The sequence below is a fragment of the Cherax quadricarinatus genome, chromosome 31, assembly GCF_038502225.1.
Source record: "Cherax quadricarinatus isolate ZL_2023a chromosome 31, ASM3850222v1, whole genome shotgun sequence".
Taxonomy (NCBI): domain Eukaryota; kingdom Metazoa; phylum Arthropoda; class Malacostraca; order Decapoda; family Parastacidae; genus Cherax; species Cherax quadricarinatus.
The window spans coordinates 29,352,616-29,370,022 of NC_091322.1; the positions used below are offsets into that span (position 1 = coordinate 29,352,616).

Sequence of the window (17,407 nt, forward strand, 5' to 3'; positions counted from 1 at the left end):
TTTTCATTTTATTCACGGGAAGCACTAAACCTATAGGGGTCATACAGCACCTGCAGAAAGGGAGGCATTCATGTTCAATCCAAGGAAGGGGAGGAGGTTAAGTCATATTCCTTGGATCAAGAACCCTTCAACAGCATCAAGGCACCTCCTTTGAGGGAAAGAGGTGAGAGAAGGTTGTAGGATGATTGTGATAACTTTATCTGTGACAGCAGCTTGTAATGAATCTTCAACTCTTTGCTTCATGTCAAGGCACACCTTTGTCAAGACAATGATGGAGCGAGTGATGATGAAAATGCTGTCTTTTTAGGGCAACCCTACTCCAGGAAATGACCAGTATGTTAAATAAACTTTATAAACTTAAGATTATTATTTTTATTATCACTTGTAGTTAAGGAACACAAATGAGAGAAACATGTATTGTACATACAAGGTAAGAGGTTTGGGTGTAAAGATAATACATGTTCAGAGAAAATATTTAAAGAACTTTATGTAAACAAAGCAAAACAGTCAGCATATAATGATGATATAAAAACAAGGCCTAATACAATCACCCATAATCCAGGTTTGATGGGAAAAGGGTGCACTGGATTTTCTAAATGGACAGATAATAGATGAATTTATGTTTCCTATTTTTGGCACAGCTTTTCTTGCATTTGCTTTTTTAAATAATTTTCCTTTAAATATCAATCTAAACTAGTTTAATCTGAAAATATGACACCAAACTGGGTTACACTGGCATCATAAAAAAATAATAATAAGAAAGAAAACAAGATTTAGGCATGGAAAACCCAATGAGCATATTTTGAAAAAAAAAATCTAGTTGGTTTTCGATTTAAGTGTGTTGAACTGAGTAAAAATTACGAACCAGAGGAAGCTGAGTTGTGCCGACACATAGCTGGGACATGTGGTGAAGGGAGGCAGAAAATAGGAGTAGGAAGATATATATTTACAGGTTAACGTTATTTTAACATCTTTAAACATTATTCTAAGATTTATAGTCATAAGAAATGTTGAAAATAAGGAAAACACATTTAGGTATGGGAAACCCAATAGACATACTTTCAAAAAATCCTATGGCTGTTCTTCAATACAAGTGTCTTGTCCAAGTCAAGGGAAAAACTGACAATTTCTTTGCCCAAAATAATTAAAGGAAATTCAATCAAATAAGACTGGCAGATAATGGTGAAGCCGAATAAAATTCAAGATAGCCAGATAAAGGTGTATGCTAAATAACAGATCACTGGATAGTGACTGACTGTATATTATACCTGACAATTAAATTCTTCACAAGCATCATAATTTGTAAAACTTATTACTACATATAATGGTTTTACTTATGCAGCAAATAAAATTACAATAGTTTTTTTATACAATGGAGCAAAAAAATATTTCTCAGTATTAAATCACAAATAATGCCAGAGATGAAAACTGACTCTCTGCATGGCATCAAAACAAAATGTTATTTGTTGAGCAGCTCAAGCACTGAGAACACTGTTTTGACATGAGAGTCCATATCTTGAACCTACTTTAGTTCACTATACGTATATGCATGTACCAGGTCTTCATCAAGAGATAAATAACTGAATATTATACATATAGTAACAGTTAAAATTGAAATGTATTATCTTTTTTCTTATATTGGAAACATCAGAATTACACTTGATTCCTAGAACTCATTTCTCTTCATTTTTCTTATTATCAAAAAACGAGTTTGGATCTGCTGGAGTAACGTCATTCTGAAGAGCAAAGGAGCACAAATCTCTCTTCATTGCAAAAGCATCCTCACCATCTGCATAGTACTTTGGCTCAATTTCAGAGATGCTGTAGGAATGAAAACACAAATTAATATATATTCTATATTCATCAAGGACAATAATTTATAGGTTATGATGAAAAAAGTTACACAATTTTAAACTTAAAAGTATCTTTCTCTATGTTTACATTTTTTCTTCATTTACAGTGAAGTAACACAGTGTCTCCTTGGGTTTTCAAAACCACATCAGAATGTTATTAAACAAAAATTAAGGACTGTCTAAATTCTGAAGCCCAGGTTTTGAGCCTTGTAAGTAAATCACATTAAAAAGGTTAAGCCAACACAGAAAAATAAGCATTGCCCAAAATAATCTCATTTATTGTTGGTAAAAAATACCGACAAGCATGAAATAAGACACACAGCAGCTTTATCATTTCAGAAATCTTTAAATCTTAGCCAAATTAATTCTTCGCCAACAGGACACCGCGATCACCTAGTAGCTGGAGTCTTAGGACACTGCAATGAGTATACTGGCCTATACCAGCCCCAGTACCTTGAGCCTCCTGCCTCACAGCTGTACTGGTTTTTGCCTCTTGGCACCTCACCTCTTTCATTATGTAAACTCCACCTGTGGTTATCACTGTTGGACTAAAGAAACCATTTGTGGTGGAATATTTCCTCATTAAAATATCCTAATACTGCACATGTGTTTTTATTTCACTCATATAAAAGTTTAATGGAGTTTGTGAGAACATGAGTGTAGCACAATACTAACATTGCATATTCAGTACATACTCCAAAAGCATTAGTATAATTATTAGTATATGATACATGAAAGACAGATGACGTATTTTTTAAATTCTTCTTTCAACAAACTGGCCATATCCCACCAAGGCAAGGTGGCCCAAACAGAAAAATGAAAGTTTCTCTTTTTAAATTTAGTAATATACATGTAATGTCACCATGGTTGTTTAATATATTTATAGATAGGGTTGTAAAAGAAGTAAATGCTAGGGTGTTTGGGAGAGGGGTGGGATTAAATTATGGGGAATCAGATACAAAATGGTAATTGACACAGTTACTTTTTGCTGATGATACTGTGCTTATGGGAGATTCTAAAGAAAAATTGCAAAGGTTAGTGGACGAGTTTGGGAGTGTGTGTAAAGGTAGAAAGCTGAAAGTGAACATAGAAAAAAGTAAGGTGATGAGGGTATCAAATGATTTAGATAAAGAAAAATTGGATATCAAATTGGAGAGGAGGAGTATGGAAGAAGTGAATGCTTTCAGATATTTGGGAGTTGACGAATCAGCGGATGGATTTAAGAAGGATGAAGTTAATCACAGAATTGATGAAGGAAAAAAGGTGAGTGGTGCATTGAGGTATATGTGGAGACAAAAAATGTTATCTATGGAGGCAAAGAAGGGAATGTATGAAAATATAATGGTACCAACACTTTTATATGGGTTTGAAGCTTGGGTTGTAAATATTGCAGCGAGGAGACAGTTGGAGGCAGTGGAGATGTCCTGTCTAAGGGCAATATGTGGTGTAAATATTATGCAGAAAATTCAGAGTGTGGAAATTAGGAGGTGTGGAGTTAATAAAAGTATTAGACAGAGGGCTGTAGAGGGGTTGCTGAGGTGGTTTGGTCATTTAAAGAGAATGGATTAAAGTAGAATGACATGGAGAGCGTTTAAATCTGTAGGGGAAGGAAAGCGGGGTAGGGGTCATCCTCGAAAAGGTTGGAGGCAGAGTTTAAAGGAGATTTTGTGGGCGAGGGGCTTGGACTTCCAGTAAGCGTGCGTGAACGTGTTAGATAGGAGTGAATGGAGACGAATGGTATTTGGGACCTGACGATCTGTTGGAGTGTTAGCAGGGTAATATTTAGTGAAAGGATTCAGGGAAGCCGGTTATTTTATATAGCCAAACTTGAGTCCTGGAAATGGGAAGTACAATGCCTGCACTTTAAAGGAGGGGTTTGGGATATTGGCAGTTTGGAGGGATATGTTGTATATCTTTATACGTACATGTATATGCTTCTAAACTGTTGTATTCTGAGCACCTCTGCAAAAACAGTGATTATGTGTGAGTGAGGTGAAAGTGTTGAATGATGATTAAAGTATTTTCTTTTTAGGGATTTTCTTTCTTTTTGGGGTCACCCTGCCTCGGTGGGAGACGGCCAACTTGTTAAAAAAAGCATGTATAAACGGAAGAAGGGATTACTAGCCCCTCACTCCCAGCATTTTAGTTGCCTCTTATGACACGCATGGCTTACAGAGAAAGAATTCTGTTCCACTTCCCCAGGGAGATAAGCAGAAATAAGAACAAGAACTAGTAAGAATAGAGAAGAAAACTCAGAAGGGTGTGTGTATATATATGCTTGTACATGCAAGTGTAGTGTGACCTAAGTGTAAGTAGAAGTAGCAAGATGTACCTGAAACCTTTGCATGCTTATGAGACAAAACAAAAAGACACCAGCAATCTTACCAACATGTAAAACAATTACAGGTTTCCATTTCACACTCACTTGGCAGGATGGTAGTACCTCCCTGTTCAGCTGCTGTCTACCAACCTACTACCTAATGTTTTTTAAAATTATTCCTACACAAACTATAGATCTTTCTTTCAACACACCGGCCGTATCCCACCGAGGCGGGGTGGCCCAAAAGGAAAAACGAAAGTTTCTCCTTTTACATTTAGTAATATATACAGGAGAAGAGGTTACTAGCCCCTTGCTCCCGGCATTTTAGTTGCCTCTTACAACACGCATGGCTTACGGAGGAAGAATTCTGTTCCACTTCCCCATGGAGATAAGAGGAAATAAACAAGAATAAGAACTAGAAAGAAAATAGAAGAAAACCCAGAGGGGTGTGTATATATGTGCTTGTACATGTATGTGTAGTGTGACCTAAGTGTAAGTAGAAGTAGCAAGACGTACCTGAAATCTTGCATGTTCATGAGACAGAAAAAAGGACACCAGCAATCCTACCATCATGTAAAACAATTACAGGCTTTCGTTTTACACTCACTTGGCAGGATGGTAGTACCTCCCTGTTCAGCTGCTGTCTACCAACCTACTACCTAATGTTTTTTAAAATTATTCCTACACAAACTATAGATAATAACATATTTTAACACTGAGAAAGCAGCAAAAAGGTACACTTGAAAATTACACAATCTGGTGTACTGTGAAGTTTTGAGTGTTAAACGGTTAAGATTTTTTAATTTGAAGTGACAAATGTACCACAGCTGTGCCCAATGGAAGGCAGCTTCCCTCAACCTCCTCTCCTCTCCCCTACCAGTCATAATTCACCGACTGCAAAAGCCTCAAGTATTGTTTCAAGTGACTAGCACTGATAAATTCTTTAAATAAATATAGCACACATTACCTAGAAAAATTATGAGCCTATAGAAAATTTATACTGTATTATATTTTAAACAGCTTCTACTATATCTAAGACATGACAATAATTAACTTAATTGTGAAAATTAAAAAAATTAACAGAAATATAAATCTTTTCACCTGAGCAATTCTTATCATTACATGTGCTTAATGAGTCTGTTATGTTTCATCTGCCTAACCTCTTTATCAATCTATATAGTTTACCAACCGAAAAATTTAAACCTTACGTGAACTTCAGTGTATTAGTATACAGGTTCAGAGCAGCTCGGTTCGATTTCCGAACATGGAGAGAGACGTATTTGGCATTAAAGCACTCCACCATTGCTCTAGCTGTCTGGTCCATAAGTTTCTGAGCAAGTCCTAGTCGTCTGCAAGGTAATAGCAGAATTTTAGTTTATATACAGTATATGACAAAACAAACAACAAAGCCACTAAAATGATATACAGCAGTTCCTTGAGTTATGATAGTAATCTGTCACAGAAGGCATATCGTATCTCAAAATTATCATAACTGAAACCTTAAAATACATGGTTTTATGGTAATTTGTTCCAAGATGCCAGAACACACTCAACCTGCACTTCAATACTTTTTATTTTTTAAACACTCTAGGGTTTTCTGAATGAAAAACAAGCATAGGCTGCTTGAAATATCCAGAGACATTGGCACCCAATAGCAGAGTTAGTCTATCTTTCATTGGCTTATGCCCAGGCAAAATGGCAGGGCAGGTAGGACAGAGCAGAGGAGGCAGAGAAGGCAAACATTCAGGAAAGCAGAGAGGCAGACACACAGACAAGAAGACAGATAGGTAAATTACTATAGACTTAATATTAACACTCTCATCATCACTTTCTCCCACCATCAGGTCTGGTACACATATGGTCTCCCTCCCTCCCACTCACCTTTAACACACCTTCCATAATCACTCCATTTAAGACCTTTCATCACCCTGTCTGGTCTCTGGACTGAGGTCTACCTACAACTACTGACCATCACACATGAATCATATCTCATATTTTTCATCGTAACTCAAAACTAATTTTTTTTTTTTATGAGGGCAAATCGTAACTCAAAATTATCATAACTAAAGCCCATTATAACTCAAGGGACCACTGTACACAATTAAAAGATAAAAAGAAAAGACCATAATATTTTTAAAGCTGAGATTAATGATTAGAGAAATATTCAAAAGGTTAAAAAAAAATTCCAGCCTATTGAAGTAAGTATAATTAGATCATTTTTTTAGTGGGGAGGGACAACAACCCTACCAAAAAACAAAAACAAAAAAAAAAGTTAATAAGTATTTACACATCATTTAATGCAACAAGTACAATCTAACAAAACTGCAAAATCAATCTCTTCTCTTGTTCTATCTACCCTGTAAACTATACCTACCCTCTTATGCCTATTCTGCTAGCAACACAAACCTCTAATCCCCCAATGCACACACATATATGTCTACACCTACCTGTGGCTCCTCCGAACAGCTAATGATGTGATATGTCCATGGGGATCCTCCTCACTCTCTTCCTCCATTTTAGCAAGTACATAGCTGCAAAGCAAAGCAAATGCATATTCAGATTAAATTACATGGGTAATGTTCAATATCTGTGGCAGGATTACAGGCTCATGGTCCTTTGTACCTATAATCATACTGAAACACCTGTTACCCTTATTTTTTATTGTTACTCCCGTCTTCTCACTGAAGGTTGAGCAACAAAAATTCCACCCTCTGAACATGGTCAGCACCAATCGAAGCAGTTTAAGGATATCCCGGATCAAAGCCAGGGCCACTACAAAAGTCTAAATGAATAATGTGCATCACAGTGGTCTACACCATGCTTCCACATTATTTGATCTCTCCCTTATTGCACACACATTCATCCTGTCGTGTCTGAGGGCAAGGTGCGGTGTGAATATAATGTGGAGAATTCGTAGTCTGGAAATTAGGAGGAGGTGCGGGATTACCAAAGCTATTATCCAGAGGGCTGAGGAGGGGTTGTTGAGGTGGTTCAGACATACAGAGAGGATGGAACAAAATAGAATGACTTTGAGAGCATATAAATCTGTAGTGGAGGGAAGGCGGGGTAGAGGTCAGCCTAGGAAAGGTTGGAGGAAGGGGGGATAAAGGAGGTTTTGTATGTAAGGGGCTTGATCTTCCAGCAAACATGCATGAGCGTGTTAGATAGAAGCGAATGGAGACAAATGGTTTTTAGGCCTTGACATGCTGTTGGAGCATGAGAAGGGTAATATTTATGAAGGGATTCAGGAAAGCCGGCAGGCTGGACTCGAGTCCTGGAGATGGGAAGTACAGTGCCTGCACTCTGAAGGAGGGGTGTTAATGTTGCAGTTTTATAACTGTAGTGTAAGCACACCTCTGACAAGACTGATGAGTGAATGATGGTGAAAGTTTTTCTTTTTGGGTCACCCTATGTTGGTGGGAAACGGCCAATGTGTTAATAATAATAATAAAAAACATTCATCCTGGTCGTGTAACAACTAAATCTTTCAATTATTCTGCCATTCTCTAATATTACTGACCTGTCATTCTTTCCAAGATGAAGAATAATGGTGGTGGCAAATCTACTCCCAAGATAAAGTGCACAAAGAAACTGGTTGAAAAAAGTGAGATTATTGGACCTGCATGTCTCAGTGGTAAAGCCTTTTCATATTAATAAGCTAATTAAGGAGATTTGCCTCAATTTGTAAAAAGAGCAATGTAAATACTGTACATGTATTGGCAATATACAATTGGACAACTCCACCTTACATACAAAAAAGTTAGAATATTGTAATGTAGGAGGGTCCTGTAAAGTTTAGTGAGGATAGTGGTAATAACGCACAGTCCACATCAGATCAAAGGGCAGCAGAAGAGTACCCATCAAAAAATAAAGCAAATCATACATGACAGAGGAGGTCTTTAATGCTGACAAGATAGCCTTATTCTGGAAGAGAATGGAAGAAGTAATAACATTAAGACAAAAGCTCCTAGTTTAAATGTAACTTAGTATGTTTTTTCTTCTTAAGTACCTTAGGGAATTGTACAATCAAATTTATTTATTTATTTATTTAGTAATTTGAGCATACATACAGAGGTACAAAAAAAATACAGGTAAGAGCAGCATGCCAAAGCCACTTATATGCATAGCATTACGGGCTGGCTTACAATTAACTTAAGATTAACTAAGCAATGATGAAATCAGTGATAAGACATTATTGTAAACAGATAACTATAAAGCACAAATGAGTATTACAAAGACAGGTCATATGGTTGCATGCATTGCTGTACATTCAGTCGAATGGAGTATTCTGTTAGATTGGGTTTTAGGTTTAACATTTATATGATATAATTGTGAGAAACATTTAAGATATACAATTTATAAGGCTCAGTTATTCAGTATTTATTTGGTTTTGGGTGAGTAAATGATCTTTGAGAAGAGACTTGAATTTATAAACAGGTAGTGTTTCTTTTATATTTACAGGTAATGAATTCTAGATTTTAGGGCCTTTTATGTGCATTGAGTTTTTGCATAGCGTGAGATGGACACGAGGAACATCAAAGAGTGATCTGTGCCTTGTGTTATGGTCATGTGTTCTGTCTGTTCAACATATAATTTATAGGTAGCAGAAATTATATATCACATTATTTATAGTAAAATTTATGATGATGTACTAAATATGCATGCTCTCGGGGCTGGAAATAATTTCCACTCTCACCAACAAGTAGCAGCACGTACTGGGTAGAAATTTAACCCTTTCAGTATCGCGACCCCTGCTCGCAAGATACAATTTAACACTATGACTTGATAAATTAGACCCAAGTGTTGCACATGTGTCTAATTTATCAACTTGTCGGTTCTCTGAACCATTCATCTACAATCCTGTCCGACACTGCAACTTCTTAGGATCTAAATACTTGGAAATTCTTCACTTGCCTAACCCTTGGCCACAACCTACTTCCACACTGGGCAAATGTGGTACCACCTACGACTGCTGCACCTCATCATAAAAATTCCTCAATAAAGATACCCAAGTGCTGCACATGTGCCTACTTTATCAACTTATCGGTTCTCTGAACCATTCATCTACATACTATGACTTACCCAACAATCTGTCCTTCATCATCTTCGGCTACATATGACAACTGTGGCCACGAGAGGCCATGGTAAAGGTAGTACTTCATTTGGTAATTCTCTGGCAAACAAAGCAAATTGCAGTGTTGCATGTGCATGAGGTCTTCTGGCTGTGAAACGTTGGAATGTAAATTTAGCTCAAAACACTTCAAACAACAATACTGTATGTAGTCCACATGTAAAAGAAATAAGCAAATAAACAAATAGATAAGTATGTAAATAGTAAATAAACTAATGTTTTATTTCCACACAGTATATAGTTTTTACAGAACTAAATCACATTTAATAGTACACGTGGAAAGTGCTTGGTTATGCAGAGTGAATTGACCAAGCTAAAACCTACCATAATAGAACATAAACATTTTATATACTTGAATAGAAAGACATTAACGATATACATAGTTTAAGGGGAATTCTAATAAATTTTATTTATTTATTATTAACACATCGGCCGATTCCCACCAAGGCAGGGTGGCCAGAAAAAGAAAAACTTGCATCATCATTCACTCCATCACTGTCTTGCCAGAGGGGTGCTTTACACTACAGTTATAAAACTGCAACATTAACACCCCTCCTTCAGTGTAGACACTGTACTTCCCATCTCCAGGACTCAAGTCCGGCCTGCCGGTTTCCCTGAATTCCTTCATAAATGTTACTTTGCTCACACTCCAATAGCACGTCAAGTATTAAATACCATTTGTCTCAATTCACTCCTATCAAATACGCTCATGCACGCTCGCTGGAAGTCCAAGCCCCTTGCACACAAAACCTCCTTTACCCCCTCCCTCCAACCCTTCCTAGGCCAACCCCTACCCCGCCTTCCCTCCACTACAGATTTATACACTCTCGAAGTCATTCTGTTTTGTTTCATTCTCTCTACATGTCTGAACCACCTCAACAACCCCTCCTCAGCCCTCAGGATAATAGTTTTGGTAATCCCACACCCTCTCCTAATTTCTGAACTACAAATTCTCTGCATTTTATTCACACCACACATTGCCCTCAGACATAACATCTCCACTGCCTTCTCCTCGTTGCAACATTCATCACCCATGTTTCACACCCATACAAGAGTGTTGGTACAACTATACTCTTATATATTCCCCTTTTTGCTTCCACGGACAAAGTTCTTTGTCTCCACAGACTCCAATAAATATAAATATAACAACAAATATACACAAAAACAGATTAAAAGTGTAACATGGTACATGACAATAAGAAATATGAACTAAGTTAAATTCAACCCAAATAAATTAAGTTGTCAGGTACAATATTTTTTGTATTAAGTGACATTAGAATAACTTAAAAGCTGCTCAAATCTGATTGTCACCTAAACTGACTCACTTTTTCCACATACAACTTGACTTACAAATTGTGTTTCTTGTAACCATTGTATAACAGGAGTGAACAAAGTCCCAGAACTGAAACATTTTCTAGTGAACACCTTAAGTACTTGCCTATGCCTTTAGCCTCAACTTATGAGTATTATAAATTAGTTATTACAATAAGTGGAATGTTTGGACATGAGTAAGTACTGCCTAACCTGGGTTATTCCACTCTTTCTATTATTTTATTAATGATATATAATACTGACAAATAGATGAATAAGATACATTGACTTAACACTAAAGATGACTTGTATCAGAGCTGAGGGACTGAACACTATTAATGGCTTCCCTACTTCAACAAAGGTTGAACATTTTAAACTACTTGAGTATTTAACTGAAAATGAGACTACTACGAAGATAAAGCTTATCAATTATTATTATAATCAAGGGGGAAGCGCTAAACCCGGAGGATTATACAGCGCCTGGGGGGGATGTGGAAGGCATTCAGGCTTAATTCGGGGAACTGAAGCACAGATCCAATTCCCTAAATCAAGAGCCCCTCACCAACATCAAGGAACCTTCCTGGAGGCTAAAACTTCTCAATAATAAAGAAACCTATAGTGAGTGTGTCGTATATAACTGCAATGCTACTCTTAGTACGAGGTTACTGTAATTTTTATGAAGGTTACAACAATGTTCTGAAAAATTATTGTTATATTCTAAAGTTTATTGTATATCTTGAAGGTTATAATAATGTTCTAAAAAAAAAAGGTCTAACCTTAGCACAACGAATGTTCATCTTGGTGTCACTCACGTCACCTCTCTCTCTATTATGATACAATAAAACCTCATGTGCTTTAAACTAATTCTCAGTATTGTTTATGGCTTATGTTTGTCGTATTATATATAGAAAGTCTGAAAATTGCTTGTTAACACGCGGTGCCTCCTCTTATTGTTGTTGTTGTTGTTAAGGTTCACCTTCCACTGAGTCGTATTATACCTTCCTCTTGCTCTATTACTAACTTAATTTAGGTAGTTAACTTTATTTAGCTACAAATACACATAAGTACAATGATCATGCCTAGTAACATGTGTAAATTATCTAGGATAACCCCCCTCAAAAAAGTGACTTACTTCCACTGGGGTTCTTGTAATGAAATAACTAAGTGCCCAAGTGGAAATAAGTCGACACTGACTTTTTGGGGTTATTAAGTTTATTCAGGTACAGGTATACATAAATACGGTCATATAATTATTATACATAGCAGCATATGTGTAGATTATCTAAGATGACCCAAAAAGTCTTATTCTATGTATATGTATGTAAGATAAAGTATGATGATTGTACTTATGTGTACCTGTGTCTAAATAAACTTACTTATTTATCTATTAAATACAGCAGAAATCAATCATGATTATAACCTTAAAAATCAAAACAACTAAGTAACTCAACTGTGGGAAAATTAGTTACGATAAATAGGTACAATAGGAATAAAGCGAACTGAATTATTTACATAAACATTAAATAGAGAAAGTCAGCTTAATATAATAGGTACACAAATGTTAACTCTACAGGAAAACACAGCCTTCCTTTCTGTAGCTTCATTCATTAGGAACCTCTTTATCCTGCATCCTGACCTGGTTAAGATAACATAGGTTAGGATTTTTAACCCGGGGGAGGGTTAACCACCCTGGATAACCCAAGAAAATCAATAATAATAATAATAATAATAATAATAATAATAATAATAATAATAATAATAATAATAATAATAATAATAATAATAATAATATCTTTATTTCTACATATACAAGGTATACAGACTATAACTGACATCAATAACATACTACTATATAGAAAGCTGCTTGTTATGCTGAGCATTTCCCGCAAATTAGGTCAGTTTTGTCCCAGGATGCGACCCACACCAGTCCATTAACATTCACACCCTATTAGGTAGGTGAGTATCAGGTGAGTACTCAGGTACCCATTTTACTGATGGGTGAACATGGACAACAGGTGTCTTAATATGATCTCTTTTTAGGATTAACGAGTAAATTACTTTAGGGATAACAGCGTAATTTTTTTTTGAGAGTTCTTATCGACAAAAGAGTTTGCGACCTCGATGTTGAATTAAAAATTTCTTTGTGGTGTAGCTGACCTAATTTGCCCGAAATGCGGAGCATAACAAGGGACTTTCTATATAGTAGTATGTCATTGTTGTCAGCTTGGACTGTATACCTTGTACATGTACTTGTAGTAAATAAAGATATTATTATTATTATATAGCAGTTACAGGAGAAGGTCTGTTCGACCTTTAAATTTTTACATGATTTGAGTTCAGACCGGCGTGAGCCAGGTTGGTTCCTATCTTCTAAGGAGTCTTAAGTTATTTTAGTACGAAAGGATTAAATAATTGAAATAGTTTTAATAGTTAAGGACACACGTCCTAATGTTTTGCAGCCGTACCGGGGATTCGATCTCCGGACCTCAGTGTGTGAGTTGAGTGCGCTAGCGATCTGTCTCTCTTATTTCCATTGAGGTGCTTCAATCTTGTCCACAAGGATGCAACTCACACCCAGGTACCTACTTACTGCTAGGTGAACAGGCATAACAGATGTAAGGAAATATGTCCAACGTTTCCACCCGTGATAGGGATTGAACCACAGACACTCAAGTACACACCTAATTGTGGTTGCAGAGGTCGAGACTCAGCTCCTGGCTCCGCCTCTTCACTGACCGCTATTGGGTCCTCCCACTCCCTGCTTCATGAGCTTAATCATATCTCGTATTAAAACTAAGTATGGTTCCTGCCTCCACTACATCGCTTGCCAGACTATTCCTCTTCCTTACAACTCTGTGGCTGAAGAAATACTTCCTAATACCCCTTTGACTCATCTGAGTCTTCAGCTTCCAAGAGTGACCCCTTGTTTCTGTGTCCCATCTCTGGAACATCCTGTCTCTGTCCACCTTGTCTATTTCACGCAGTATTTTGTATGTCGTTATCATGTCTCCCCTGACCCTACTGTCCTCCAGTGTCGTCAGACCGATTTCCCCTAACCAAACTGGTGCTGCGTACTCCAGTATGGGCCTGACGTACACAGTGTATAAAGTCTTAAACGATTCCTTACTGAAGTACCGGAACGCTATTCTCAGGTTTGCCAAGCGCCCATATGCTGCAGCAGTTATTTGGTTAATGTGTGCTCCTGGCGACGTACTCGGTATTATACTCACCCCAAGATCTTTCTCCTTGAGTGAGGTTTGCAGTCTTTGGCCACCTAGCCTATACTCTACCTGCGGTCTTCTTTGCCCTTCTCCGATCTTCATGACTTTGCATTTGGTTGGGTTAAATTCTAGGAGCCAGTTGCTGGACCACGCATCCAGTCTGTCCAGGTCTCTTTGTAGACCTGTCTGGTCAAATGTCTGCTAAGTTATGCATCCAAGCTTGTCGTTTCTTGATGTTATTTTGGAAAATACTAGTGATTATGTTAAATTAATAATAGAGTTTACAGTAAAGTGTTCCACACAGAGTAAAGGCGTCGCAAGGGTTTGTGTCACCCGGGGTGGCATCTTTGGTGTCGCCCGGGGCGGTACCTTTGGTGTCACCCCCATGAAATCCAAGGGCAGAGGGATGGGGGAGTAAGTAAGTAAGTTTATTCAAGTATACACAAATACAGTTACATAGAATTATCGTACATAGCAGCATATGTGTAGAGAACCTAGAATAACCCAAAAAAGTCAGAGTGACGTAAACTCCAGTTACGTCACCACTGCGTGACTAATGAGAACGTTTAACAGTTTGAACAGGAGAATACTTCTCAACATTGTTAATGATAAAATATATAATCGTAGTAATACTGAGGAAACATAAACTCAAATACCACTTTGAGTACAGCCAACAGATCCTACATTTATTCATCTTCAACAACCCCTCCCCCCCCAAAAAAAAAAAAAAAAAAAAACTTGAAAAATAAAGAAAAACATTACAATATCAGAGAAACAGTAGTTCCGATGTGACCTTGAGTACAGGAAACATCTCAGTGAATCTGATCTTACATTTCCTTGCCTTCAGTCCTGCAAAATCATTTATCACATCATCAAAATCCATGATTTTCCCTATACGCATAGGCCTATTTGTACTCTGTAATCATATAATAGGCTATATAGCAAAGAAGGATTTTTCTCTTATGTTGCTGCAGCACTGTTTTGTGCATTATTGTCACCTTCTTTAGAGGCTCTATGGTGTCACCCACTTATGTTTCCTCAGTATTACTACGATTATATATTTTATCATTAACAATGTTGAGAAGTATTCTCCTGTTCAAACTGTTAAACGTTCTCATTAGTCACGCAGTGGTGACGTAACTGGAGTTTACGTCACTCTGACTTTTTTGGGTTATTCTAGGTTCTCTACACATATGCTGCTATGTACGATAATTCTATGTAACTGTACAGAACTCAGTGTGAATGCTTTGAGAAGATACCAGAGCAGCGAACGGACTTCCCAGTGCATCGTTTCAGCGTAAATAGTTGAAGTGTTGTGCAGGTTTGGTGTTGTTGAGTCAGGACCAGTCAGCGCCTCCCCCCTTCTCCGCTGGGGGGGAGGGGGAGGGCGTGTGTAGTAAACAGTGACTCTCTCATAACGCCTCGCCCCTGCCCGTCTCCCCCGCCTCACCCACCCAACTCCCAGCGCCACCCCATCTATAGAGGGTACTTCTCCCCTAACCCACGATGTCAGCGATGGCACTGCAGGGAGTGCCGGGCTCACAGGAACTTCTACTACAGGGACAGCATCGTGGAGTTCGACCGCGAGGCAGCTGTCAGGTGTGCCACAGGCAGTGTGTACTCAGTTCCTCAAGCTTCAACATCCGTGCACACGAGGGCCTGGGATCTTCAGTCAACTTGGCGTCCACCAGGACGTTGCCATGTCCCTAGGACAGCTCTCCATCGGGCTGCTAACGGAGCCACTGGCTTCTTGGACCTCTTGGGGAGGGTCGATGGTGCTCGTGCAAGCAGCAGATCCCGGGGCAACTTGCTGCAGTTTGCAATGGCTGTCTGCCGAGGAGAGACAGGCACCTAGCAACATCTGTTGTTGGGGCAATGGATGAATTCCCTGCTATGTTTGTTAACTGCTCATTACTCTGTAATTTGTCTATGATTGTAATCATGTGATAACGTGTTTATCATTCATTACCTTTGAAACTTGTCATGATTTTGACCAGCTCTACCTGGAGCTCATTACCTTTGTAAATTCTCATGATTAATGTGTTTATGATTCATTACCTTTGCAATTATTCATGAGTGTGACCAGCTCTACCTGGAGCTCATTACCTTTGTAACTTGGTCATGATTATGACCAGATCTAGTTCATTACCTTTGTAACTTGCTCAGCTATCAAAACTTTGGAGTCCAGTCCCTGGACCAATTATGTACCTCTGTAATCTTTTGACTACCGCCCACAGGATGGGTATGGGGTGCATAATAAACATATTAAACTAACTAACCCGTGGCTGCCCGCCCCCGCCATCCGTGACGACGCCACTGGCACACAGCAGTTCATCTAGGTGACAACAGATACGAAGTGCGTCTATCTGGCGCCTAGCAGATGTTGGATCAAGCTTCCACCATATCTTGCGCTGGATGACCTACATGGGTTTAGCGCTTAACGTGAATTATTGTAATTTACTCTGCACACAGCAGGAAAGGTGGGCCTCGGTAATCTAGACAGACGCCCACATTACATATGAACTGGTGACCGGCACACCCAAAAGTGGTAATAAAATTGGAAATATTACAAGTTCATTTTTTTTATCCACTGTATACCTGGAGAGTGTTCCAGGGGTCAACGCCCCCGTGGCCCGGTCCATGACCAGGCCTCGCGGTGGCTCAGAGCCTGGTCAACCAGGCTGTTACTGGTGGCAGACGTACGAACTACAGCCCGGCTGGTCATTTACTGACTTTAGGTGTTTGTCCAACTCCCTCTCGAAGACAGTCAGGGTCTAGGTAGGTAGGTACAAAGTTTGTCAGGAAGCAGGACAAGTGTTTCCTGACGTGGGTCTTAGTCATATGATGACCCACAGCTGGATCATCATATGGCTAAGACCGAGGACTACCGCTGGCTTACAGTGTCATGGGCCGCTGACACTTATCAGGTTGTCACTTAACGTACTCATCGAGTCCTTGGTTTTTATTGGGTAACATTCTCAGAGAGTCTGGAAAAAATTTACCTTGACTTTGTTTTTGTGAATAATTCATACATAGACTTACCAATTTCTTTAACTCAAACAGAGACATTTTTAAGGTTTTGAAGCAAAATATACGTGAAATATAAAGTAGATATGTTTATTTTAATGTAAACAAATAGGGGCTAAAATGTACAAATTTCCCAATTAAAATTACAGGACGAAAAAGAACAAACAGCATAAAGTGTGGACTCCCTCTTCGGAGAACCATTCGCATTTTTCACTAAGACCCAGTGGAAATCAAGGACCCTAATGAAAATCAAGGACCCCAAATTAAAATCAAGGTCTCATTGAAAATCAGGGGTCCAATTTAAATCAAGAATCCTAATGGAAATAAGTCACGGTGTCTGACTTTTTTGGATTATCCTAGGTAATTCACATGTTACAATGTGTACCTGTACCTAAATTAACTTACTTACTTCTTAGTAATGGTTTAATTTTTTTATTCTCATAAAACTCCCTGCAACTTAAATCAATGTTCATGTTGCCTTTGACTGTAGATTCAGTCATCCTACGTAAGCTTAACTAAGCTTGCCCGAGATGCACTGTATAAC

At 38.2% G+C, this 17,407-nt stretch overlaps 1 protein-coding gene across 2 annotated transcripts; it reads right to left on the reverse strand.

Moving 5' to 3' along the window:
• Positions 1 to 357: 357 nt before the first annotated feature.
• vnc (GNAT family N-acetyltransferase vnc) lies at positions 358 to 11,618 on the reverse strand. 2 transcript variants are annotated; one of them, XM_070090308.1, is made up of 5 exons: positions 11,392 to 11,598; positions 9,256 to 9,395; positions 6,621 to 6,704; positions 5,382 to 5,522; positions 358 to 1,821 (listed from the first exon to the last, which is right to left on the reverse strand). In XM_070090308.1, exons 1-5 carry the CDS (start codon positions 11,410 to 11,412, stop codon positions 1,674 to 1,676), a joined length of 534 nt encoding a protein of 177 aa, XP_069946409.1. In that variant the 5' UTR covers positions 11,413 to 11,598; the 3' UTR covers positions 358 to 1,673. The 2 variants fall into 2 exon arrangements, with proteins under 2 accessions (XP_069946409.1, XP_069946410.1); XM_070090309.1 differs by having other exon boundaries at positions 1,527 to 1,821; positions 11,592 to 11,618.
• Between the last annotated feature and the right edge of the window lie 5,789 nt (positions 11,619 to 17,407).